This window comes from Oncorhynchus masou, chromosome 16 (assembly GCF_036934945.1).
Source record: "Oncorhynchus masou masou isolate Uvic2021 chromosome 16, UVic_Omas_1.1, whole genome shotgun sequence".
Taxonomy (NCBI): Eukaryota; Metazoa; Chordata; class Actinopteri; order Salmoniformes; family Salmonidae; genus Oncorhynchus; species Oncorhynchus masou.
Window position 1 is genome coordinate 34,973,286 of NC_088227.1, and position 21,182 is coordinate 34,994,467.

Below are 21,182 nucleotides of genomic sequence, written 5' to 3' on the forward strand. Positions count from 1 at the left end.
ATGGGGATGACAGAGTAGAATACCAAGGAATCTGACAGTCTGATCTAACAAGGGAGGCTTTCAAACACATCTGAGGAGAAATGAAATAGCTAACATTCACAAGACAGTAAAAAAATCATCCTAACAGACACTGTGTTTAAAAAAACAAACTCTGCTGTGTTTACACAAATCATATGAAAAAAACTCCTGATGGCAAGCTTTATTCTGGCAGAGATCTGATGTAAGTGATGTCATTCGATGTTAGTGTAATTACTTTGCTAAAGGCTTTTAACAAATGAGCCTGCATGCTGTAATCCCTCACTAACAGCAAGATTTTTTTTTTACCTTTATTTAACTAGGCAAGTCAGTTAATTAAGAACAAATTCTTATTTACAATGTCGGCCAAACCCGGACAAAGCTGGGCCAATTGTGCGGCACCTTATGGGACTCCCAATCACGGCCGGATGTGATTCAGCCTGGATTCAAACCAGGGACTGTAGTGTCAGGTCTTGCACTTGAGATGCAGTGCCTTAGACCGCTGCTCCACTCTGGAGCCCAAGCAAAGCATATTCCTCCCTGTCTATGTACATACCACATGCCATGTTTTCATTTTGACCCACATCATTATTGATTCTAATAAAGTATATTGTATTAGTACAGTTTATTATCCTGTTCTCTCCAATGAAACTCTTTAGTTACTTGGATGTAAACAAAACATGTTGCATGGGTCCTTCATGCCTGTGTTCCTCTTGTTTTACTGATATGTTGTCTGTTTGTTGCCTGACTAGAAAGTTACTGCGTTATGTGCAACATGTCAGCGTTAGTAGTACAAACGGATATAGTAGTGCTCTGTTGGATCAAGACAATTCACAGTAGAACTAAAACAATTCTGTGGTCTTCCGATGGATGGATCAGCCAAGAGACCGAACCTGCCATTAGGTTATGAGACATAAGCAAATAACTGTATTTGGCAACTTTGCTCAAGTTGTCTACTCAACATTCGCATCTTTCCATCATCCCTTATAGAAATGTTCAGTTAGTTAGTTAGTGTAAACATGGTACCTCAACATATCATCATCGTAGCAGTACAGGTAGTCTATAGAGCTACATTCTATTTACTCTACCACATGCTCAGGTCCAATGACCTCATCCAAGCAGCATTAACCCTAGCCTGGTCAAACCAGACTGAATGGAAAAAACTATGTTTAATCAGGCTACTTCAAACCTTCTGCAACAATCCACTTTGATCCACCTAACGGGTTGAAATCAAATGATGAAACTAAATGGGTTTCAATGTTCTGAGGGATGGATTTGGATGTAACACTCTCAACAGGCTAAACATCTAAATGAGTGTTGATGCTGGGAGTTGTGAGAGGAGAGGTTGGGCTAGAGGCATGGCTACAGTTTCAGGAGTCACACAAACCCACTCAAAGCTGTGTCCGACACCAACACAGTCAATGCCAAGTCCAAGATAATGAACACTGACAGATGCTTGGTCCTAGAGGCATCATTTAGTCACAGGAAAGAGGAACAGTCTTCGTTGAGGTTGGTGTGTGCCTGGGGGGTAAAGTCTTCAATAAACCCACAGGGTGGGTATATGAGGAACAGTCACTATTAGGACCATAGGGTAAAGGGTACAGTCTTTGACGGGATGGCCACAGGCTGTGAAGTGGTCTCTGATACACAGTTATGTCTAATCGGTCTGGTCGCAAATCTTTGTGTGTACACTGGGATACTATTATATGTGTTGAGGGAAAGGGAAAAATAGTGTGTGTGTCTCCCTCTGTGTGTGTGCGTGTCTCTCTGTGTGTGTGTGTGTGTGTGTGTGTCTCTGTGTGTGTGTGTGTGTGTGTCTCTGTGTGTGTGTGTGTGTCTCTCTGTGTGTGTGTGTGTCTCTCTGTGTGTGTGTGTATGTTTGGGCTGTGGGTTAGGATAACTCTGGGTTATCCTCAGAGAGCTGAGTGGGATACCCCTGTCTATACATAAAGGTGAGAAGAAACAGTGCCACGTCGTGTGAACACCAATAGGCTGTGTGCGAGGTCACCGCCGACCAATAGCGGCTCTCCACCATGCCTTCTCGCAGCTCAAAGTCAATGCGCCTCTCCAACTCCACTGTAACACAAAGAAAGACAGCGTTAAAACAAACACTTGTAATACTAGCCATAGATACTGTAAAAGAGAATAGGAAAAGGACATAGTTCATAGTAAAGTTCACTGCTGGTTTCCCATAACAATATGACGGAGCCTGGGTATACCTGGGTTTTTCAAACACTTTATATACTAACACTTGATTTAGCTTGAGTTTGTACTTTTGGTTATGTTACAGGGCAGAGTTTCTACATTTCCTCATTATGGTACAGGTTTGGTTATGTTACAGGGCAGAGTTTCTACATTTCCTCATTATGGTACAGGTTTGGTTATGTTACAGGGCAGAGTTTCTACATTTCCTCATTATGGTACAGGTTTGGTTATGTTACAGGGCAGAGTTTCTACATTTCCTCATTATGGTACAGGTTTGGTTATGTTACAGGGCAGAGTTTCTACATTTCCTCATTATGGTACAGGTTTGGTTATGTTACAGGGCAGAGTTTCTACATTTCCTCATTATGGTACAGGTTTGGTTATGTTACAGGGCAGAGTTTCTACATTTCCTCATTATGGTACAGGTTTGGTTATGTTACAGGGCAGAGTTTCTACATTTCCTCATTATGGTACAGGTTTGGTTATGTTACAGGGCAGAGTTTCTACATTTCCTCATTATGGTACAGGTTTGGTTATGTTACAGGGCAGAGTTTCTACATTTCCTCATTATGGTACAGGTTTGGTTATGTTACAGGGCAGAGTTTCTACATTTCCTCATTATGGTACAGGTTTGGTTATGTTACAGGGCAGAGTTTCTACATTTCCTCATTATGGTACAGGTTTGGTTATGTTACAGGGCAGAGTTTCTACATTTCCTCATTATGGTACAGGTTTGGTTATGTTACAGGGCAGAGTTTCTACATTTCCTCATTATGGTACAGGTTTGGTTATGTTACAGGGCAGAGTTTCTACATTTCCTCATTATGGTACAGGTTTGGTTATGTTACAGGGCAGAGTTTCTACATTTCCTCATTATGGTACAGGTTTGGTTATGTTACAGGGCAGAGTTTCTACATTTCCTCATTATGGTACAGGTTTGGTTATGTTACAGGGCAGAGTTTCTACATTTCCTCATTATGGTACAGGTTTGGTTATGTTACAGGGCAGAGTTTCTACATTTCCTCATTATGGTACAGGTTTGGTTATGTTACAGGGCAGAGTTTCTACATTTCCTCATTATGGTACAGGTTTGGTTATGTTACAGGGCAGAGTTTCTACATTTCCTCATTATGGTACAGGTTTGGTTATGTTACAGGGCAGAGTTTCTACATTTCCTCATTATGGTACAGGTTTGGTTATGTTACAGGGCAGAGTTTCTACATTTCCTCATTATGGTACAGGTTTGGTTATGTTACAGGGCAGAGTTTCTACATTTCCTCATTATGGTACAGGTTTGGTTATGTTACAGGGCAGAGTTTCTACATTTCCTCATTATGGTACAGGTTTGGTTATGTTACAGGGCAGAGTTTCTAGATGTCTTCATTCCAAGGAGGTTTTCCGGGCCACTGTGCTCTGGCTTCTTGGTTGTATTGCTGGGTTACTGTTAAAGCACTTTGTGGCTAATTGAGGTAAGACAGTAATTCTGCTCATAGGTGATGCATGTACAGTATGCATGTACAGTACACATTGACACATCCAGCCCAAAGCAGGACGTTTAAAAAATACTTAGTAGTTGCCAAAGTATGTCTTTCAGGACTTTGGGCACTGACCAGCCAGGCTAATAAGACTGCAATTTTTACCAGCCCAGGTCCAAAATCTGTGCCATGCGATAATTGAAAAGACAACATTTCACTAACCGTTGGGCTGGTTGGACACATTTTCTACTAGCCTGGTCTGAAAAGTACTAGCCACGGGCTCGCTTGATTTACATCCCTGATACGTACATGTGGTGTTGTCCAGGATAGCTGAGGTGGACCGAGATATGGAGGACTCTATTTCCCTTGTCTCCTCTACTACAGGTAACTTCTCTAACTCCGTAGCCACACCCTCCTCTCCTGATATGGCATTATCCACCTCCAAGACCCCGCCCTCTGAATCCGAAGGCTCCTCCTCCACGTTGCCCACCTGACCACTTGAGCGTGAGAAGCGGGAGAAGAAGATCCCGCCAATGCCTTTCCCGAGACTGGCCGCACCTGCCGACATGGAGAACACAGCGAAACTCAAAGACAGACAGACACACACACATACAAACACACGAACACGCACACACAATCACATTGAGCAGCACAGCACAGGACAACACATATCAATCAACTAATGTGTCCTCACAGATATAGGCAGGAAAACACAATAACATTTAAATTGTACATAGCACACCCACGCAGTTACAAATAATTACCTTAGATTTGGTCCTACACTGCAAAGTGTTCTTTAAAAAAATATGATCTAATCCTGAGTAAAGAAAATATAGGAATCAGAGGTCCTCTAGTGTCAATCCCTGTGATAAGACTTAATTGCTCTCCCTTGATTTGTTGAGGCTGTGTTTTCTGGACAGTGATTCAGCTATGCAAGCTACTTCTGTTTCAGCGAGATCAAATTACATCTTTCCACAAAATGACATATATACAAAAGTATGTGGACACCTGCTCGTCGAACATCTCATTCTGAATTTCTGGGCATTAATATGGAGTCGGTCCCCCCCTTGACTGCTATAAAAGCCTTGACTCTTCTGGGGAGGCTTTTCACTAGATGTTGGAACATTTCTGTGGGGACTTGCTTCCATTCAGCCACAAGAGCATTAGTGAGGTCGGGCACTGATGTTGGGCGAATAGGCCTGGTTTGCAGTCGGCGTTCCAATTCATCCCAAAGGTGTTCAATGGGGTTGAGGTGAGGGCTCTGTGCAGGCCAGTCAAGTTGTTCCACACCGATCGACAAACCATTTCTGTAAGGACCTCGCTTTGTGCACAGGGGCTTTGTCATGCTGAAAAGGAAAAGGCCTTACCCAAACTGTTGCCACAAAGTTGGAAGCACAGAAATGGTCTGGCATCCGCCAAACCTAGATTAGTCCGTCGGACTGCCAGATGGTAAAGCGTGATTCATCACTCCAGAGAAGGCATTTCCACTGCTCCAGAGGTCAATGGTGGCAGGCTATGCACCTGAGGACAGACAATTTTTACGCACAACGCTCTTCAACACTCAGTGGGCCCGAGGCAGAGCCTTTGTTGCTCCTAGACATTTACACTTCACAATGAAAGCATTTACAGTTGACTGGGGCAGCTCTAGCAGGGCAGAAATTTGACGAACTGACTTGTGGGAAAGGTGGCATCCTATGACGGTGCCACGTTGAAAGTCACTGAGCTCTTCAGTAAGGCCATTCTACTGCCAATGTTTGTCTATGGAGATTGCATGGATGTGTGCTCGATATAATACACCTGTCAGCAACGGGTGTGGCTGAAATAGCCGAATCCATTCATTTGAAGGTGTGTTCACATACTTTTGTGTATGTGGGTGGGTCTATCCTTGACTGAACCCAAACAGCCACTCTCTCCACTATGACCTAACAGCCCACTCTCTCCACTACGACCTAACAGCCCACTCTCTCCACTACGACCTAACAGCCCACTCTCTCCACTATGACCTAACATCCCACTCTCTCCACTATGACCTAACAGCCCACTCTCTCCACTATGACCTAACAGCCCACTCTCCACTACGACCTAACAGCCCACTCTCTCCACTACGACCTAACAGCCCACTCTCTCCACTACGACCTAACAGCCCACTCTCTCCACTACGACCTAACAGCCCACTCTCTCCACTACGACCTAACAGCCCACTCTCTCCACTACGACCTAACAGCCCACTCTCTGCACTACGACCTAACAAAAGAAGGCGATTTCAGGAGTCCAAAATAAAAAACAACAACGAGGTAAACAAACTGTAAAGTCGAAATAGCAAGGAGATAAAAATAAAGAACCTGTCACAGAAAGTCCCTACGTCTCTCCCTTACCTCCCCCCTCTCTCTCCCGCCCCCTCTCTCACCCATAATGCTGGCTTTCCCCAGATTTGTGATGGACTCTCCGTAGTGTCTTCGGGTCTGAGGAGGGGAGGTACAGGGGCTGGGGAGGCTCTCCGTGTCCGAGATGGATGCTCTCTCCTTCAGTGCAGGGTTGAGCAGCGTGGGACGGATCTGGTCGTACGGTGTCGGACTACATGTGTTATACCTGTAGAACCCGGTCACAATATATACGTCATTCACAAACATGAAATTCCTGATTCATACAACACTGCTCCAGGGGTGCTGCTCTGCCGCCGATTATTTGCTGTTCCCAATCTGTGTGTGTGTGTGTGTGTGTGCTGACTGTGAACTAGTATATTCAAAATAACATATTAAATCCACTACTCACCAGTGTATTTGGACAGGTGAAATGTTACTGTAGTTCTTTAAGATCAGCGGCTCCAATCGGTAAGCCTGAAAATACAGCCATAGGCATCATTAAGCACATCCATCATGCCATCAGCAATCTCGATACTGGAACCCAGAACCAAATCTTGCTGCGCTAGCTAGCTAGCCGCTTGATGTGATTCTGGAGGCGGAAATGGCAGCTGAGCCTCTACCAAAGCTCTTCCCCTTTCATCTTCCAATCCTTTATAGGTACAGTATGCTACAGTACACCATCAGTGACTGACTGCATGACTGAATGACTCTACTGTCTGGTTCAGTTGGTTGGCTCACCACAGGGTCGGTAGGATGAAAGACGTTGAAGAGACGTTGGCAGATGGATTTGGGTAAGATGTGATCCTGGGTCACGTTGTTCCCCGGTCGGATCCCTCGTAACGCCAAGAACACAGCAAGGGGAGAACCCATGCAGAAAAAGTTCTCCACCTAGAAGCAAATAAACGGCGCAGAGAACATCAGAGAATGACAAAGGGTTCATTCCCAGCTCAGTAGGTCTGTCACAACAATGAGAAGGAATGGAATAAAGAATATGTCACCTTAAATTTCAAGGCTGAAGAAGAGCCTTCAGATGACGGGGATTGCAACCCAGCAAACTGATTTTCCAAATCTCGTAACCTTTTAGACATGAATGCAACACAACATTATCACACAACTATCAATTAACGTAAACATTTAACACTGGGGACAAATTACAGTGGGCGACTGGGTGACCACGGTGTCGTGTTCATCCGTTTGGTGCCTAATGAATATGACCCTGGCTAGTGAGTGTCTACCGACCTGAGTCGTGTGAGTCTCATCTCCTCTTGTAGTTGACGCCCCTGGCAGCTTGGCCAGCGCTCTTGCATCTCCTCGGGGTCGGCCCATAGTTCTTCATGACGGAAGCGTACCGGATCCCAACCTGTCATGATGTCGAAGGTTATGACACAACCCAGGGAGTGGGACACGATGGACACCTTGCCACTCTCCCCAAACTCAGGGTTCCGCATGCAGAAGAGGCTGTAGAGACGATTCAGCTCCTGAGTTAAACCCTTAGTGATCTACAGAGACAAACAGTGGGACCAATTAGATTTTGTGTGTGGCTGAGAGTGCTTTCTGTGAGGGACTGTTCAATGCAACACATGATAAGTGTGTGTGTTTATATGTGTGTGTGAGGATCTCACCTCATCTCTGTACAGAGGGCTGGTGTAGTACATGATGTCCATGGCACTGCTGTTGAGCATATCCCTGAGTCCACGAACCTTGTCTGGAGTGATGGAGTCCACCGTGTCTACAACCATCACACACACACACACACACACACACACACACACACACACACACACACACACACACCCAAAGTCATCAACAAAGAACACATTTCAACCCGTCTGGTGAAAAGCCCAGTCCAATACAGCATGTACAGTAAACAACTGTTGTATTGTTGTCATGCGTTACAGCTAAAGCACAAACAGACCAGTGGGTTCACAGGTTAAGTTGTTTGTCTTCATTACACAACAACAGCTGTTACTGCATTTACCTCTTAGAACAAATTGAAAGTGAGGTCTAAAGTAGATGTGGAAAAATATTACACAAGCACATACAATGTTACTCACATGATAAAAAACAGACACCACACCCTGCAATCTATGCTACCACAGACAACGTTTCCACCACTTAGGTGTTCAATCTATGCTACCACAGACAACGTTTCCACCACTTAGGTGGGTGTTCAATCTATGCTACCACAGACAACGTTTCCACCACTTAGGTGGGTGTTCAATCTATGCTACCACAGACAACGTTTCCACCACTTAGGTGTTCAATCTATGCTACCACAGACAACGTTTCCACCACTTAGGTGTTCAATCTATGCTACCACAGACAACGTTTCCACCACTTAGGTGTTCAATCTATGCTACCACAGACAACGTTTCCACCACTTAGGTGTTCAATCTATGCTACCACAGACAACGTTTCCACCACTTAGGTGTTCATTTTTTTTTTCATTTCACCTTTATTTAACCAGGTAGGCTAGTTGAGAACAAGTTCTCATTTGCAACTGCGACCTGGCCAAGATAAAGCATAGCAGTGTGAACAGACAACACAGAGTTACACATGGAGTAAACAATTAACAAGTCAATAACACAGTAGAAAAAAAAAAAAAATCTATGCTACCAGACAACGTTTCCACCACTTAGGTGTTCAATCTATGCTACCACAGACAACGTTTTGACCACATAGGAGTTCAATAGGTCACAAAGTGGGTGTGGCCACACACCTCCATCCAGGCACAGTTTGGACCTCCACTCCACAGGAAGGAACTCCACGTGTCCTGTGGAACGATCTGAGAAATGCTTCTCCTCCATCTTTCTAGCAGCCTCCCTCATCCTATAGACGAGTAATGGCACAGACACAGATCCACATTAAGAAAAAATACATCACCAATAATATTTGGTAAATTTCCTATGAATACCCACTTTGTGAAGCATTATACATGCATTATTAATGCATCAAAATGCTAAACATCCAGTTTGTGGCTACCACATGAAGCAGGTTGACAGAATGCCAAGAGTGTGCAAAGCTGTCATCAAGGAAAAGGATGGCTACTTTGAAGAAGTATAAAATATATTTTGATTTGTTGAACACTTTTTCGGTTACTACATGATTCCATATGTGTCATTTCATAGTTTTGATGTCTTCACTATTATTCTACAATGTAGAAAATAGTCAAAATAAAGAAAAGCCTTGAATGAGTAGGTGTTCGAAAACTTTTGACGGGTGCTGTAGGTGATAATAATTGCTCATTAACAATGGTTCCGTGAGAACCTTAGATTTAATCCTCCAATGTGTGGTATACTTTCTCATACTCTGCTCACTTTCCCCATAATATGACTATATTATAAACATACTAGATTGTATAAAACCCGTTGACAGGGTCTGAGAGAGTTTTATACCATATCGTCACTGAGTTCCTTGTTCCTGTAACTCACATGCTTGTGTTCCTGATGATGCGGCCTTGGTCCATCTTCTGGCCAATCCCGTGCACCACAAAGACGATGTGTGTTGTTTCGGGCGGGGTGTCCTCGGGCGCTGCCTCTTCCACATAGCCCCGATGGAGACGCGTCCCACTACTGCCAGCTGAGGAGGAATGAAACCAGCTCTTTTACCATATACAAGAGTACAGGGAAACAGGGAAGGGTAGGAAGACCCGCTGGAGAAAACCAACTGACAACATTATACCAGAGTTGACAACTGAATGGTACAAAAGATCACCCATTCTCTGCTCAATAATGAGTCACTCAATAAATTGCTGGATGTTTTCACATTTTTTGGTTGTTGTCATCCTATCTATTTCATATGTTGTATGCGCATGGATGTCACTTGGTATTGAACGCCATATTAGTATAAATAAAAACTTGAACTTGATTAGCCTACTGTAACTGTACAGTTATGTAGAGTACCAAAACAAAGTATTTGAGAAAATCCCACAAAAGACTGCTAGTTCTTAGTCGGGATCGTTATGAGATGATGAGACATTACAAGGGGTTCATACATGCTTATGAAAAGTCTTACAATACATTATGACCATAATAGGATGCATCGTACCTGCAGCTTTTCAGTAAGGTGTTACACACCATATTGTAGGCAGTGAAACACAGAGGATTCCTAATTCATGTCAGTGGGGATACAAACCCTTGGAGAAGCCCAGTCTCTGGGTGACAGTGCGTGCGATCTTGGAGGTGGTGGCATCACTGTAGAGATACACCTCGTCCACACTGTGCCAGTCCACATGGCTCCGGCTCAGTTTCAAACTGTGGATTGCTGGAGGAAGACGAGGAGCAGTAATTAACACAGACCTATTGACTTCATTCTGTTCATGTGAATTATGTCTCCAGTGACGTTTGGAGACGTCCCACTTGCACGCGCACTTAAACAGTAGTCGTGTTCAGTAGTTACTAAATGGAAGAAAATGGTCCCAAACAGATATGAACTTGTCCAATAAGAATTGCTTGATTTTCTTTTCTGCTTTAAAAAAAATTGTCCTAAGGCGTATCCTAATGAACATGACACAGCTGTCATGTATGTCGTCAATCTGCCATTTTTCCTTCCATTTTGACTATGACAGTTTGTATTCACGTTCATGTGAACCTCTTGAATGTCCACCTGGTTTCGACGGAGCTCGACTAAAACGAGGTCAGCTGACCAAAGCTTTCTTTGTGACGCTGGCCTAAATGGTTTGACAGTAAAGAAAGACAGCCTACACACAGTATAGTGACTCACTTGCTGTAGTGCTGAACAGTAGCCAGTGTTGTCTGTCGTTAGGTACAGGGACAATGAAAGCACTTAGGAGCAGAATATATTTTGCGTAGCCATGTGCAATGTTCTAGCTATGTTTTGTTCTTTCTTTATTCAAAGTGTTTGTTTTTGGGTGCAGAACCAGTGGGGTGTGTGTTCATTCATATCCTTCACATACACCCTTCATCGACACGGTCACAACCGACGCCCCACACGGCGGCATGCCCATGTCCCACTTGCCATTGAGTCCATCCACTTTACCATCCTTGTTGTCCACTGTGGTGGTCACCACTTCAATTGTGGCCTCGTAGGTCTCCCTCGTGTGGTGCCCCCTGAAACGGGCCAGGTGCTCCAGCTCGATGAGGTCACTCTCGTCTTCCTCAAGGGGAAACCACGTGCCGTCGACGAACCACTGACCCCTCATCACAGCAATACGGTCCTGCTCTGTGGACACACAGAGGGATTACACTGTGCTTATGGTGATGTCGGTGCAACTCTATTGAATGGGCAGTATCAGTTGCTCAATCTGTGCTCTGACAGGTTTGGGACTGTTATGGCAGCCTTGTGATATAATCAGGATTAACATGACAAACAGTGAGGGAGAGAAGAATCGTCTATAGTGATAAGAATACTCACGGTTCCAGTAGACCGGGTAACATTCTTTGTCTTTGACGTCCACTTCGTAGAGACCACCTCTGACGCAAACAGCCTCAACGTTTACACTTATGGAATCCAGGTCGAGTTCATCTTTCTCCCATTCTCTGTCCCCTCCAACCTCTGCGTCCCCTGTCGCCGTCTCTGCTTGAACAGCTCCCCCGTGTGCCACATCTTCCAGTTGGGGCTCGGAACCCCTGGCCGACTCACTGGCTTCCTCTTGTTCGGTGGTGGGACTCCGACATTTGACCTTGCAGGGATTTAGTTCACATAATTTGCGGTAAATTACTTCAATTTTCAAAGAGTCGTGTCCAACAAATGGCTTCCATGTTCTCTTGTCCTCTTTGTAGAACCATCGCACTTCCTCTGGTCCCAGCTCGGTGACGACCTCCCCGCGGTGCCTGGAACTGGTGGAGCGGTTACGTTTCTTTGTAGTCACATTCCCATCACTTTCGGTGTAGTTCAGGTCGTTTGTGATATCCAAATAGTCTGTCCCCGAGTCGGGGAGAGGATGATAGCCCGAGTAAGCTTCCTCCACTAGGCCCAATAGCATGCTGTCCTGAGATAAACGGTGATCGCCTAGCAGCAGCGGAGGCAGGTGTATTTCCAATCCGGACTGGACCGAGTCCATCTCCCCGTGAATATTCTCTCCCATCGGGTCCTCGTAGCAGGTCACAAACACATCATTGGCCATATCCCAGTCATTGCTGCTCACTGAATTATTATCCGAGCTCAGTTGACAGGAGGTCGTCTTTATGTCCTTAAAATTGCTCATGACTTGACAAAAAAACAGCCTATTGTCCAAATAAACAATATAGTCTAGCCTATGTCCTCAACCTTATTTCTGTGCCTTTTGCTTACCTAATGGTTTGTCATAGATAGGTCCAGGACTAACGGTTTCAAAACCTTCTCCTTGCTTATTACCACAAATGCCAACATCTGTGCGCCGGTTCATCCACTCTCCCAGAAATGGGCTACCGAAATTGAGACTTTTTGAAATGATTGAAAGATAGATCTACTGGCAAGAACAAAGTGGGATTCTGGGGAGGCTATCTGTTCACCTATTGTATTCGCCCTCCTATCTGCGGTTTGCTTACTACAGATGGTCGGCTAAGTGCTCCTCCCAAATGCGCGAAAAAATGCGCATGAGGGTATGTGCACAGGACACCGTAGTGACGGAAGTGCCTGCTATGGAGGATACGAATGTATTTTTTATCCACGGGTTTGATCATAAATCGGTTTATTTATCGTTAGCCAGATTAAAAATGGCAGCCGTGTTTCTAGTTATGTTGTATGAATATTCTCCTTTATTTTACATTAGTGTCATATCCTTATGTTTCGTTGTTACCGCCGCCATGGTCCTCGGCTGGTAGGTTTATCAAATTGCCTTGACAACAACATTAGGATATGGTTATTAAATGAAGGGCTTATTTTAGCCTACATATAACGTTGCTAGCTATCTGTCGTATCTGTGCCGACATTTAGAAGTCAGTCATGTTTATATTCTGTTCAGTAAAGTCAAATTCATCCTCTCTTTCGCTGTTATAAAGATGGCAAAAGGCGTTGATCGTTTGACAGCACACCATTATTGCTCCATTGACACCTCACGTGACAAAAATACAGTGACGCAATGTTCGGCACGCGAGAAAATGAAACATTGTGGCGTTGGATAAACATGGGACTCCGGAAACTGGAACATGGTGACATTGCCTCTGAAGTGAACTGTGATGTTCACTTTTCTGCACTGTTGTCTACTTTATTTATTATAGCATTAAAGTGGTTGGCAGAAAATTTCAATTAATTTTATAATATTCTACACAAATTGTCATACTTTTCACGAGGTTGGCTATTAGAGAGCGTTTTTTTATTATTATATATCATCCCCAGAAATGAGATGATATAAACTTTTATTTAAAAAAATGGTGTGCGTGCAATATCAATTTGTCAAGTTGTTATGTAGGCGACTTCGAAAATCTCGCCTGATCTCTTATACACACAACATAATGGAATATCTCCATTCAAATCTTCTGTGCTGTTCCACCTCGTCCCCCATAGGTTTGGTTTCGATGTCCCAGTGATTCTTCGTAGCTCTGATGAGACTGGGTCAGTCTTGCCTGTCCCAGAGAAGAGGATGGTTCAGGTGACCAACCCCTTTGCCCTGGAGATGGGGACCTCTGGGGTGGCCTCTGTGACTGGTAAGAGAGCATACAAGGACAGTTATAATGCAACACACAACACATTGGGCCAGATTCCTGGACCCAGATTAACCCTCCAGGTCCAAAAAGCTATTTCAATGTACATTCGGGGGGAACGGGCCCATATAGTATAGTGTTATATTAGGTCTATGCCCCATACTATGTTATAGGTGTGCCGCCATCAATTATATATAAATGTAGATTTTATTGCATATTTTAAACTGGGTAGTTTGGGTCCTGGATGCTGATTGGATGAAACAAAAATACTTGTGTACTGTACTATTTCTGGTTGTAACAAGTTTATAATAGCAATAAGACACCTCAGGGTTTTGTGATATATGGTCAATATACCACGGCTAAGGGCTGTTCTTAGGCACAACGCAACGGGGAGTGCTAGGACACTGCCCTTAGCCATGGCATATTGGCCATATATCACAAAACCCTGAGGAACCTTACTGCTATTATAAACTTGTTACCAACGTAATTAGAGCAGTAAAAATAAATGTTTTGTTATACCCATGGTATACGGTCTGATATACCACGGCTGTCAGCCAATCAGCATTCAGGACTCGAACCACCTCATTTATAATGGCATTGCATCGTACTTAAGAACATCCCTTAGCCGTGGTATATTGGCCATATATCATACCCCCTCGGGCCTTATTCTTCAATTATAAACTGGGTGGTTTGAACCCTGAATGCTGATTGGCTGATAGCTGTGGTATAACAGACCGTATATCACAGATATGACAAAACATATACTTTTACTGATCTAATTTTGTTGGTAACCAGTTTATAATAGCAATGAGGCACCTCGGGGGTTTGTGGTATATGACCAATATACCATGGCTAAGGGCTGTATCCAGACACTCCGTGTTGTGTCAGTCTTAAGAACATCCCTTAGCCGTGGTATATTGGCCATATACCACACCCCATCGGGACTTAATCATTCAATCAACAATGAATCATTCATTATTTTCCTCCTTTCAGAGGGTGTGTCCCTGCGTCCATGCTGCCTGGAGCCCTGTGTGCTGAGCTGTTACTGGGGTTGTGGTGTCCATGCCCTCCAGGGGGCGCTACAGACCCACCAACATGGCCCCAGCAGGCTCAGCACACCACAACAGTTCCAGGAAGCCCTGCACTTCCAGTACCATCACTGCCAAAGTTTCCAGTATCCTTCCCAGGGGCTATAATCTGATAATCTGTGTCATTGTTGCTTCCTTAGTTTAGTATTATTAGTACGTTTTCTACATGTGATGGTCCGATTTGATATTCAGGTTCTAGAAGATATTATTTTCTCATGTTATGTTTATCCTTTATGATATATCGCAAGTTTCATTGATGTATTATGATATATCATGATATTTAATCATTGTGATATTTAGATGTTACACTAAGATTGAGGATGGATGGAATACATGCAAGGCAAATTCATGTCTTTCAGTTCAGTTTCATCATGTATTTCACCCCTTAACCAAAGCCTCAGTATCAGTGGAGAGAACAGAGAGGAGCACTACAGCGAGATGCCAGCTGAACTGAGGATCACTGATTTTGGTCATTTGCCACGGGAACGTTATCCCCTGGTGGCTCTCCTCACACTGGCTGAGCCTGAAGCCAGGGACACATACAACATTGTGAGTATGACTGTCATGGTAACACTTGAACATGGGTAAGCTGGAAGTAGAAGCCTAAATGTTGTTGTCCATTAGTTTACTCCAATTAGGCGAGGGGTGGTAGGGTTAGGGGAACATAATGAAGGAAAATAAATGAAAACAAACACCCTGGTAGAAGGTGTGCTCAGTAAGTTTAACGGTACCTTCTCTGCGTGGGTGTTGTCCTAGATGTGACACTCACTATCCCTCTCTCTGGTTCAGGCCGCCAGTGTCACCGTAGTCCATGTTCCAGATGACAAATACAGCCTGTCGGCACGGATCCTGTTTCAATACCTCCTCACGGCACAAGGGAACATGTATGAGTTAAAGGTAGAGCTTTGTTTCTTTATTCATCCAGTCCCATTGAAACAGGAATATATGTTTCTATGAAGTGGGCAAGGGCTCAGTGAGATTACAGTAGCCTGTCATTACCTTCTTATATTTCATTGTGTTCCATTATCCATACTTGCTTTCCACTTAGCAATATATTGGCCTACATTCTTTCTTGGTGGTATGCTATTGTATATATTGAAATCAATTGTTGGCTGTTAAGAGCAAGTCTGATGCTGGCAGTTGACATTCTCATAAATGCAATGGTAACTGTTCTGTTTCCTCCTCCAGTCACTCTTTATGTCAGCTGAGAGCATGGGGTTGTCAGGGGCGACTGACCCCGCCCCTAGCACAGAGATACCACCAGAACGACAGGAAAGAGAACATGGAAAGGCAGAAGAGAAGACACCAGGAATGGAAGATGAGGAGTGGTCACAGGAGGGAAAAGCCAAAGACTGTGTTGTGTGTCAGAATGCACCTGTTAACCGTGTTCTGCTACCCTGCAGGCACGCCTGTGTGTGTGACGGCTGTGTCCATCACTTCCAACACTGCCCCATATGCAGAGCTTTCGTATTGGAGTCGTTTGCCCTGTTCCACAATTCCCCTATGGGGGAGGAAGAATGAACTGTGGTGTAGCAGGTCAATGTCATTAGAGTAGCTGTATGGTGGCCAGGATGTGCATGAGCATTATCACTATAGGTACTGGTCCAATACAGATAAAATAGTACCGTTTCATGGGAATCAGTGTCTATCATAGAATGGATGTGATATGGCTTTACGCCAAAGTCATCTATTGGACATTTCAAACTGTTGTAGGGCTGTGAGCATATACATTTTATCACGTTGGTAGTTGTGTTGTAAACTATTCCTTGATCAGTTTGTAAACAATGTATGTAGATATGGAAAACCAACTATTTGTTTTTATGTGTAATGTATAGATGTATTTTATTTATTATCAATATACCATACATTGTTGTTTTTCTTCTTCTCCTGAGCATTGATCGGACATTTTTTGGAAATTGGCAAAGAAGCCAAACCCGACATCACAGCTTTATCGAGGTAAAAACCAGCATAACAGTGATCAGTATGATAAAGTTTTTAATATGGCATACTCCTTTTGTATGCTTTTACAGATACAGCCGCTTCAATGGCAACAGTATTTATTGTCTCGTTAATATAATCCTAAATACTGGGCAGAAATGTAACACTACGAGAGGGTAGAGACAATGTATGCTGGTCCCATATCTGTAGCTGTTCTGAGGTCACTTCTTGGCAACTCTATAGAAATGGTTATCTGATAACAACAGATCCCTAATCCACTTTTCCCCTCAAGAAACTTTTCTGCATCATACAACTTGGCAAAACAAATGGTACGGAAAAAAGGGTTTTACTGGTGAGAACAGCCCAACAGCAAACCTCCCCACGTTCACATATAGAAATAAAGATATAGGAATTTATATGGGCTTGTAGTCCAGCTTGGATTCAAGCTTCTTCGAATCGGCCACCTTGCGAACCGCCTTCATGAAATCCTCTTGAGTGACGTACTCGTGATCGGTACGGATCGCAAACATACCTGGTAGACCGAAAGAGACCCGACTTAGGCAGATCAAAATGCGGTTGGATTCAAGAAAAATCACTGTTTTTGTCAAGCTAAACTGATAATGTACGAGTTAGTCATGACAGCTACCTGCTTCAGTGCAGACATTTCTCAAATCGGCTCCGTTGAAGCCATCCGAAAGCTTCACGATCGCTTCGTAATCTGAGAAGAAAAAAAGCCAACATTTGTTAAAAGGAAACCGTACCAGAAGTCTAAAACATGACTTAAACCTAATATGTCCCTGCTTTGTTCAAAACAACACACCTATCTCTCCGTGTTTGGTGATGGGGCCAGAGTGGATCTTCAGGATGTCCAAACGGGCCTGTTCATTGGGCAGCTCAACATCTGTTGGAACAGTAGAAATAACCACGTCACTCTTTTCATACCATAGAGATTTACATGTGTTCTTGCCTGGGTGTAAAAAGAAGGAAGTGGAGGGAGATCATTGTGACCCTATGTCCCAAAGGGGATAAGGTACTGTATGGCTCAGTTGGTTCAGCATGGCCCATGCAACGTCAGGATTGTGGGTTCGCGTCCCGGCGGCACCCATGTGAAAAATGTATGAAGCATGACGAAGTCTACTTAACGGCATATATTATAACATGAAGAGTAAGTATGAAGCACACTGGGTAATGATGATGGACAGAGAGATGAGGAAGAACCTACGGATCTTTCGGTCCAGTCTGCCGGGACGCAGCAGCGCGGGGTCCAGGGTGTCAGGCCGGTTGGTGGCCATGATCATCTTGACTCTGTGCAGGGTATCAAAGCCGTCCATTTGGTTCAGCAGCTGGGTGCACACAGAGATAAGACGGTGAAAAAATCCAATTCAGCAAGGATTATCTGCCATGGATCCTAATAATGTTAAACACCTTACAGTAATACCCTTCGCTTATTGAAATGCCAGTCAAGCTTACTGCAAGCTACACATCATTGAGTTGTCTTATCTTCAACATCCCCACAATATATACTGTACGGACCAAGCCACAGAACCAGGTCTTTCCCCAAATAAATGTTTTATTGAACCATCATTCTCATAGAAGGCAACGTTTGTTGAACAATATCAATTCTATGTAACATATCTAAGTGTTATGGTCGCTCATTTTACCTCCATCAGAGTCCTCTGGATCTCTCTGTCAGCTGACGTGCCCTCTGAGAACCTTCGGCCACCTTGGAGAGAAAAATAAGTATTTAACTTATAACACATTCCCAGTTCCCAGACACTGCACACAATGCTGAGCAAAGGGAGAAGGAATAGATATGGCATCAGGGTTCAGAATGCTTAGCCTGGTCCCAGAACTGTTTGTGCTGTATAGTCAACTGGTTGACAATGACCATAGCAGTTGGCTATACAGTGCAAACTGATCTGGGGCCAGGCTACAGCTCAGGATGCTCACCGATGGCGTCTATCTCATCCATAAAGATGATGCAGGGCTGGTGGTCCCTGGCATAGTTGAACATCTCCCTGATGAGCCTGGCACTCTCTCCAATGTACTTATCCACAATGGAGCTGGACACAACCTGCCACAGGGGGACACAGTGTCAGCCAAGTTTTTCAAAGAATGGTGAAGAGAGTCAGAAAGGCCAGTGGAGTTAAACAAAGTGTAGCCTACAAGTCACCTTGAGGAAGTTACAGTCCATCTGACTGGCCACCGCTCTGGCCAGAAGAGTCTTTCCGGTGCCTAATCAAAAGTGCATAACGAAAATCTATGAATAAACCCTCAGGACCTCAGTGACGTAACTTATTTGCATTATTCAGGGTGAATCTCAAAAGTCTTTCCGTGATTCACCGCACCCTTTATTCCTTGACCTCCTTCTCAAAACACATTGGAGGAGAAGGTGCGAGGGGCAGGACCTTAGATCTTCTCATCCAATGTGTTTTGAGAGGTAGGTGAAGGAATCAAAGACATGAGAAATCAAGGAAACACTTAAGATTCAGCCTCGGTCTAGAGTGAAATCCTGCTAAATAGTGACTTACCTGGAGGTCCGTAGAGCAGGCAGCCCTTTGGAGGGATAATCCCCACCCTCAGGAATAGCTCAGGGTTGGTCAGGGGCAGCTCAATCACCTGGAACACAGGGGGAAGGTCATATAGAAAACCTGACTGGCTCAGGAAAAACACATACCCCCATTTTCTAAGAATATCATAAGTATACTGTAGAATGTAGTAGAAGTACCTCTCTCAGTTCACGGATCTGCTCGGCCAAGCCCCCAATCTCTGAGTAAGAGATGCTGCCTGGGTCTTCATGGGACATGTTGTACACCAAGGGGTCCACCTCTCTGGGAAGATATCTGAGGTGGGGAAGGGACATGTTAACTGCCATCACCAGCAACATTAAAGGCTGACATACCTTTTACTTGGAACATTTTGTTTCAGTAGACTGAATTGACAGTTGCTCACACACTGTGTGTGTGTTGTGATTTTGAGCATGCGTGCATGTACAGTGCCTACCTCATAATGGTGAGGGTGGTCATGTCCAGGGCCACTCTTGTGCCTGGTTTGAGCTGCGATTTATCCAGCTGTGTGAAAATGACAGATAGATGAGCTCCATTACAATCATGGAGAGGTGATACTGACACTCGCTGAAAGTAAATAAATGCTGATGATACAAGGGTACGTCATGGCTCAAGACTTACTTGTCTGCGGCAGCCAACAACATAGCGAGGGCCATTGGTTGCCTTGACAATGACTGAAGACAGGAAGAGGATGAACATGACATAATATGTAATGCCGAAGGGTCAGACGTTAATGACCTAGGTATATAATGAGACGTAGGACGATTGCAATGTTACAACTTACATTTCTCCTCTGTCAGCTGTTTGAGCACTTCACCGACAATCTGCATAAGTATTACAAGAAGTTGCAGTTAAAATCCGTTATGATACGGAGACAATTTTAGTACACTATTGCCGATCAATAAATCATGGTGTGTGAATTCACAATTTTACCTGACCAACACTTTGTAAGGCCTTCAGGTCATTTTCAGATTTTTCATATTGTTTTGTCTGTTCCTTGAGCTGTTCCCTCACTGAAAACACAGGATACAAGTATGAAATCAAGCTATGTAACGTTAGCAAACTAGTTCACTTTAGCTAGAAGGTAGGGCTGTGATAGGGCTGTGCTAACTAGTTAGTTAACGTTAGCTGATCCTTTGTTATTGTTTTAATGTTCAAGATAAATTCTAACTACTATTGTTTTCTAGCGGTCTTGGCAAATAGCTGGTTAAATAGCTTGCGAAGCACAGCGAATACACTTCAATATACGGTTAACTGTAGCTGTTTTGGTAGCTAGCATTTTGCTAACGCGTTAGCCGGTTGTCAAGACCATTCATTTCTATGACCGACTCTACTGCATGACAATGCGAGTTAGCCAACAACCGATTAGCTAACTGGTCATGTTGGTTATTTTAGTTCGATAACCCCTTTTATGTGTATTACTCTGAAATATTGACAAAGACAAGCAAATATATCACTTACACTCTTTTAAACGTCCATCAATCTCTTTATGTTCAAGTAATCTTTTTCTGTAATCTTGAAGTCCCTTTTCTCTGGTGTCAGCCATTTTGCCTCTATGAATTATGGGAATTGTAAACTACTTCTTCTTCTTCTACTTCTTCTACTTCTACTTCTTCTTCTACTTCTGTGGATTTTATATGGCGGTTGGCAACCAACTTTATGGTGCATTACCGCCTCCAACTGGACTGGAGTGTGAACCAGAGACGGGCCTTCTGTGTCCCAGTCTCAGCCTTGTAATGACACTTTCCTGGCTTTCTCTCTCAGCCTGAGGACCTCCCTGCGCCCACCTTTTCCTGGATCTTATACAGTTGTCTTCCCTTACTCTCCCTGTTCCACAACTCTTGCCACTTATTTTTAACCACTGTTCTTATTAATTCCTTGGCTTCTGTTTTACTGATGAACAATTCCATCTCAACATTAGGATGTTTAAGAGCCTGCTTGGCAATAA

At 43.9% G+C, this 21,182-nt stretch overlaps 3 protein-coding genes across 4 annotated transcripts; 1 reads left to right on the forward strand and 2 right to left on the reverse strand.

The window, feature by feature from the left end:
- Positions 1 to 184: 184 nt before the first annotated feature.
- On the reverse strand, positions 185 to 12,613 carry LOC135557889 (phospholipase DDHD1-like). Of its 2 annotated transcripts, none has more exons than XM_064991580.1 (13): positions 11,432 to 12,613; positions 11,057 to 11,239; positions 10,193 to 10,321; positions 9,490 to 9,637; positions 8,778 to 8,887; positions 7,681 to 7,787; positions 7,298 to 7,557; positions 7,057 to 7,135; positions 6,797 to 6,946; positions 6,468 to 6,532; positions 6,103 to 6,284; positions 4,005 to 4,253; positions 185 to 2,091 (listed from the first exon to the last, which is right to left on the reverse strand). In XM_064991580.1, exons 1-13 carry the CDS (start codon positions 12,222 to 12,224, stop codon positions 1,907 to 1,909), a joined length of 2,640 nt encoding a protein of 879 aa, XP_064847652.1. In that variant the 5' UTR covers positions 12,225 to 12,613; the 3' UTR covers positions 185 to 1,906. The 2 variants fall into 2 exon arrangements, with proteins under 2 accessions (XP_064847652.1, XP_064847651.1); XM_064991579.1 differs by having other exon boundaries at positions 11,036 to 11,239.
- On the forward strand, positions 12,592 to 16,614 carry LOC135557891 (cell growth regulator with RING finger domain protein 1-like). The gene is made up of 6 exons (XM_064991582.1): positions 12,592 to 12,818; positions 13,505 to 13,644; positions 14,635 to 14,815; positions 15,131 to 15,278; positions 15,519 to 15,626; positions 15,918 to 16,614. The coding sequence occupies exons 1-6, from the start codon at positions 12,595 to 12,597 to the stop codon at positions 16,248 to 16,250; spliced, it is 1,134 nt and encodes a 377-aa protein (XP_064847654.1). The 5' UTR covers positions 12,592 to 12,594; the 3' UTR covers positions 16,251 to 16,614.
- Positions 16,615 to 16,707: 93 nt separating this feature from the next.
- LOC135557890 (26S proteasome regulatory subunit 10B-like) lies at positions 16,708 to 20,830 on the reverse strand. Its single transcript, XM_064991581.1, has 14 exons — positions 20,696 to 20,830; positions 20,168 to 20,247; positions 20,019 to 20,058; positions 19,856 to 19,908; positions 19,671 to 19,738; positions 19,396 to 19,510; positions 19,199 to 19,286; positions 18,841 to 18,902; positions 18,618 to 18,741; positions 18,329 to 18,390; positions 17,890 to 18,010; positions 17,488 to 17,568; positions 17,314 to 17,385; positions 16,708 to 17,199 (listed from the first exon to the last, which is right to left on the reverse strand). Exons 1-14 carry the CDS (start codon positions 20,778 to 20,780, stop codon positions 17,081 to 17,083), a joined length of 1,170 nt encoding a protein of 389 aa, XP_064847653.1. The 5' UTR covers positions 20,781 to 20,830; the 3' UTR covers positions 16,708 to 17,080.
- Between the last annotated feature and the right edge of the window lie 352 nt (positions 20,831 to 21,182).

Bases quoted from the DNA above. Each gene is read 5' to 3' on its own strand.
- LOC135557891 (XM_064991582.1), top strand. From the start codon at position 12,595: ATGAGGGTATGTGCACAGGACACCGTAGTGACGGAAGTGCCTGCTATG. The intron at 13,645-14,634 runs GTAAGAGAGCAT...TCCTCCTTTCAG, and splicing joins TGGGGTGGCCTCTGTGACTG to AGGGTGTGTCCCTGCGTCCA. The intron at 15,627-15,917 runs GTAGAGCTTTGT...TTCCTCCTCCAG, and splicing joins GGAACATGTATGAGTTAAAG to TCACTCTTTATGTCAGCTGA.
- LOC135557890 (XM_064991581.1), bottom strand. From the start codon at position 20,780: ATGGCTGACACCAGAGAAAAGGGACTTCAAGATTACAGAAAAAGATTA. The intron at 19,739-19,855 runs GTAAGTCTTGAG...ATTTTCACACAG, and splicing joins TTGTTGGCTGCCGCAGACAA to CTGGATAAATCGCAGCTCAA. The intron at 18,391-18,617 runs GTGAGCATCCTG...TTTCTCTCCAAG, and splicing joins GGATGAGATAGACGCCATCG to GTGGCCGAAGGTTCTCAGAG.
- LOC135557889 (XM_064991579.1), bottom strand. From the start codon at position 12,224: ATGAGCAATTTTAAGGACATAAAGACGACCTCCTGTCAACTGAGCTCG. The intron at 9,638-10,192 runs GTTTGTATCCCC...ATTCCTCCTCAG, and splicing joins GAGACTGGGCTTCTCCAAGG to CTGGCAGTAGTGGGACGCGT. The intron at 6,533-6,796 runs GTGAGCCAACCA...CTGTATTTTCAG, and splicing joins TTCATCCTACCGACCCTGTG to GCTTACCGATTGGAGCCGCT.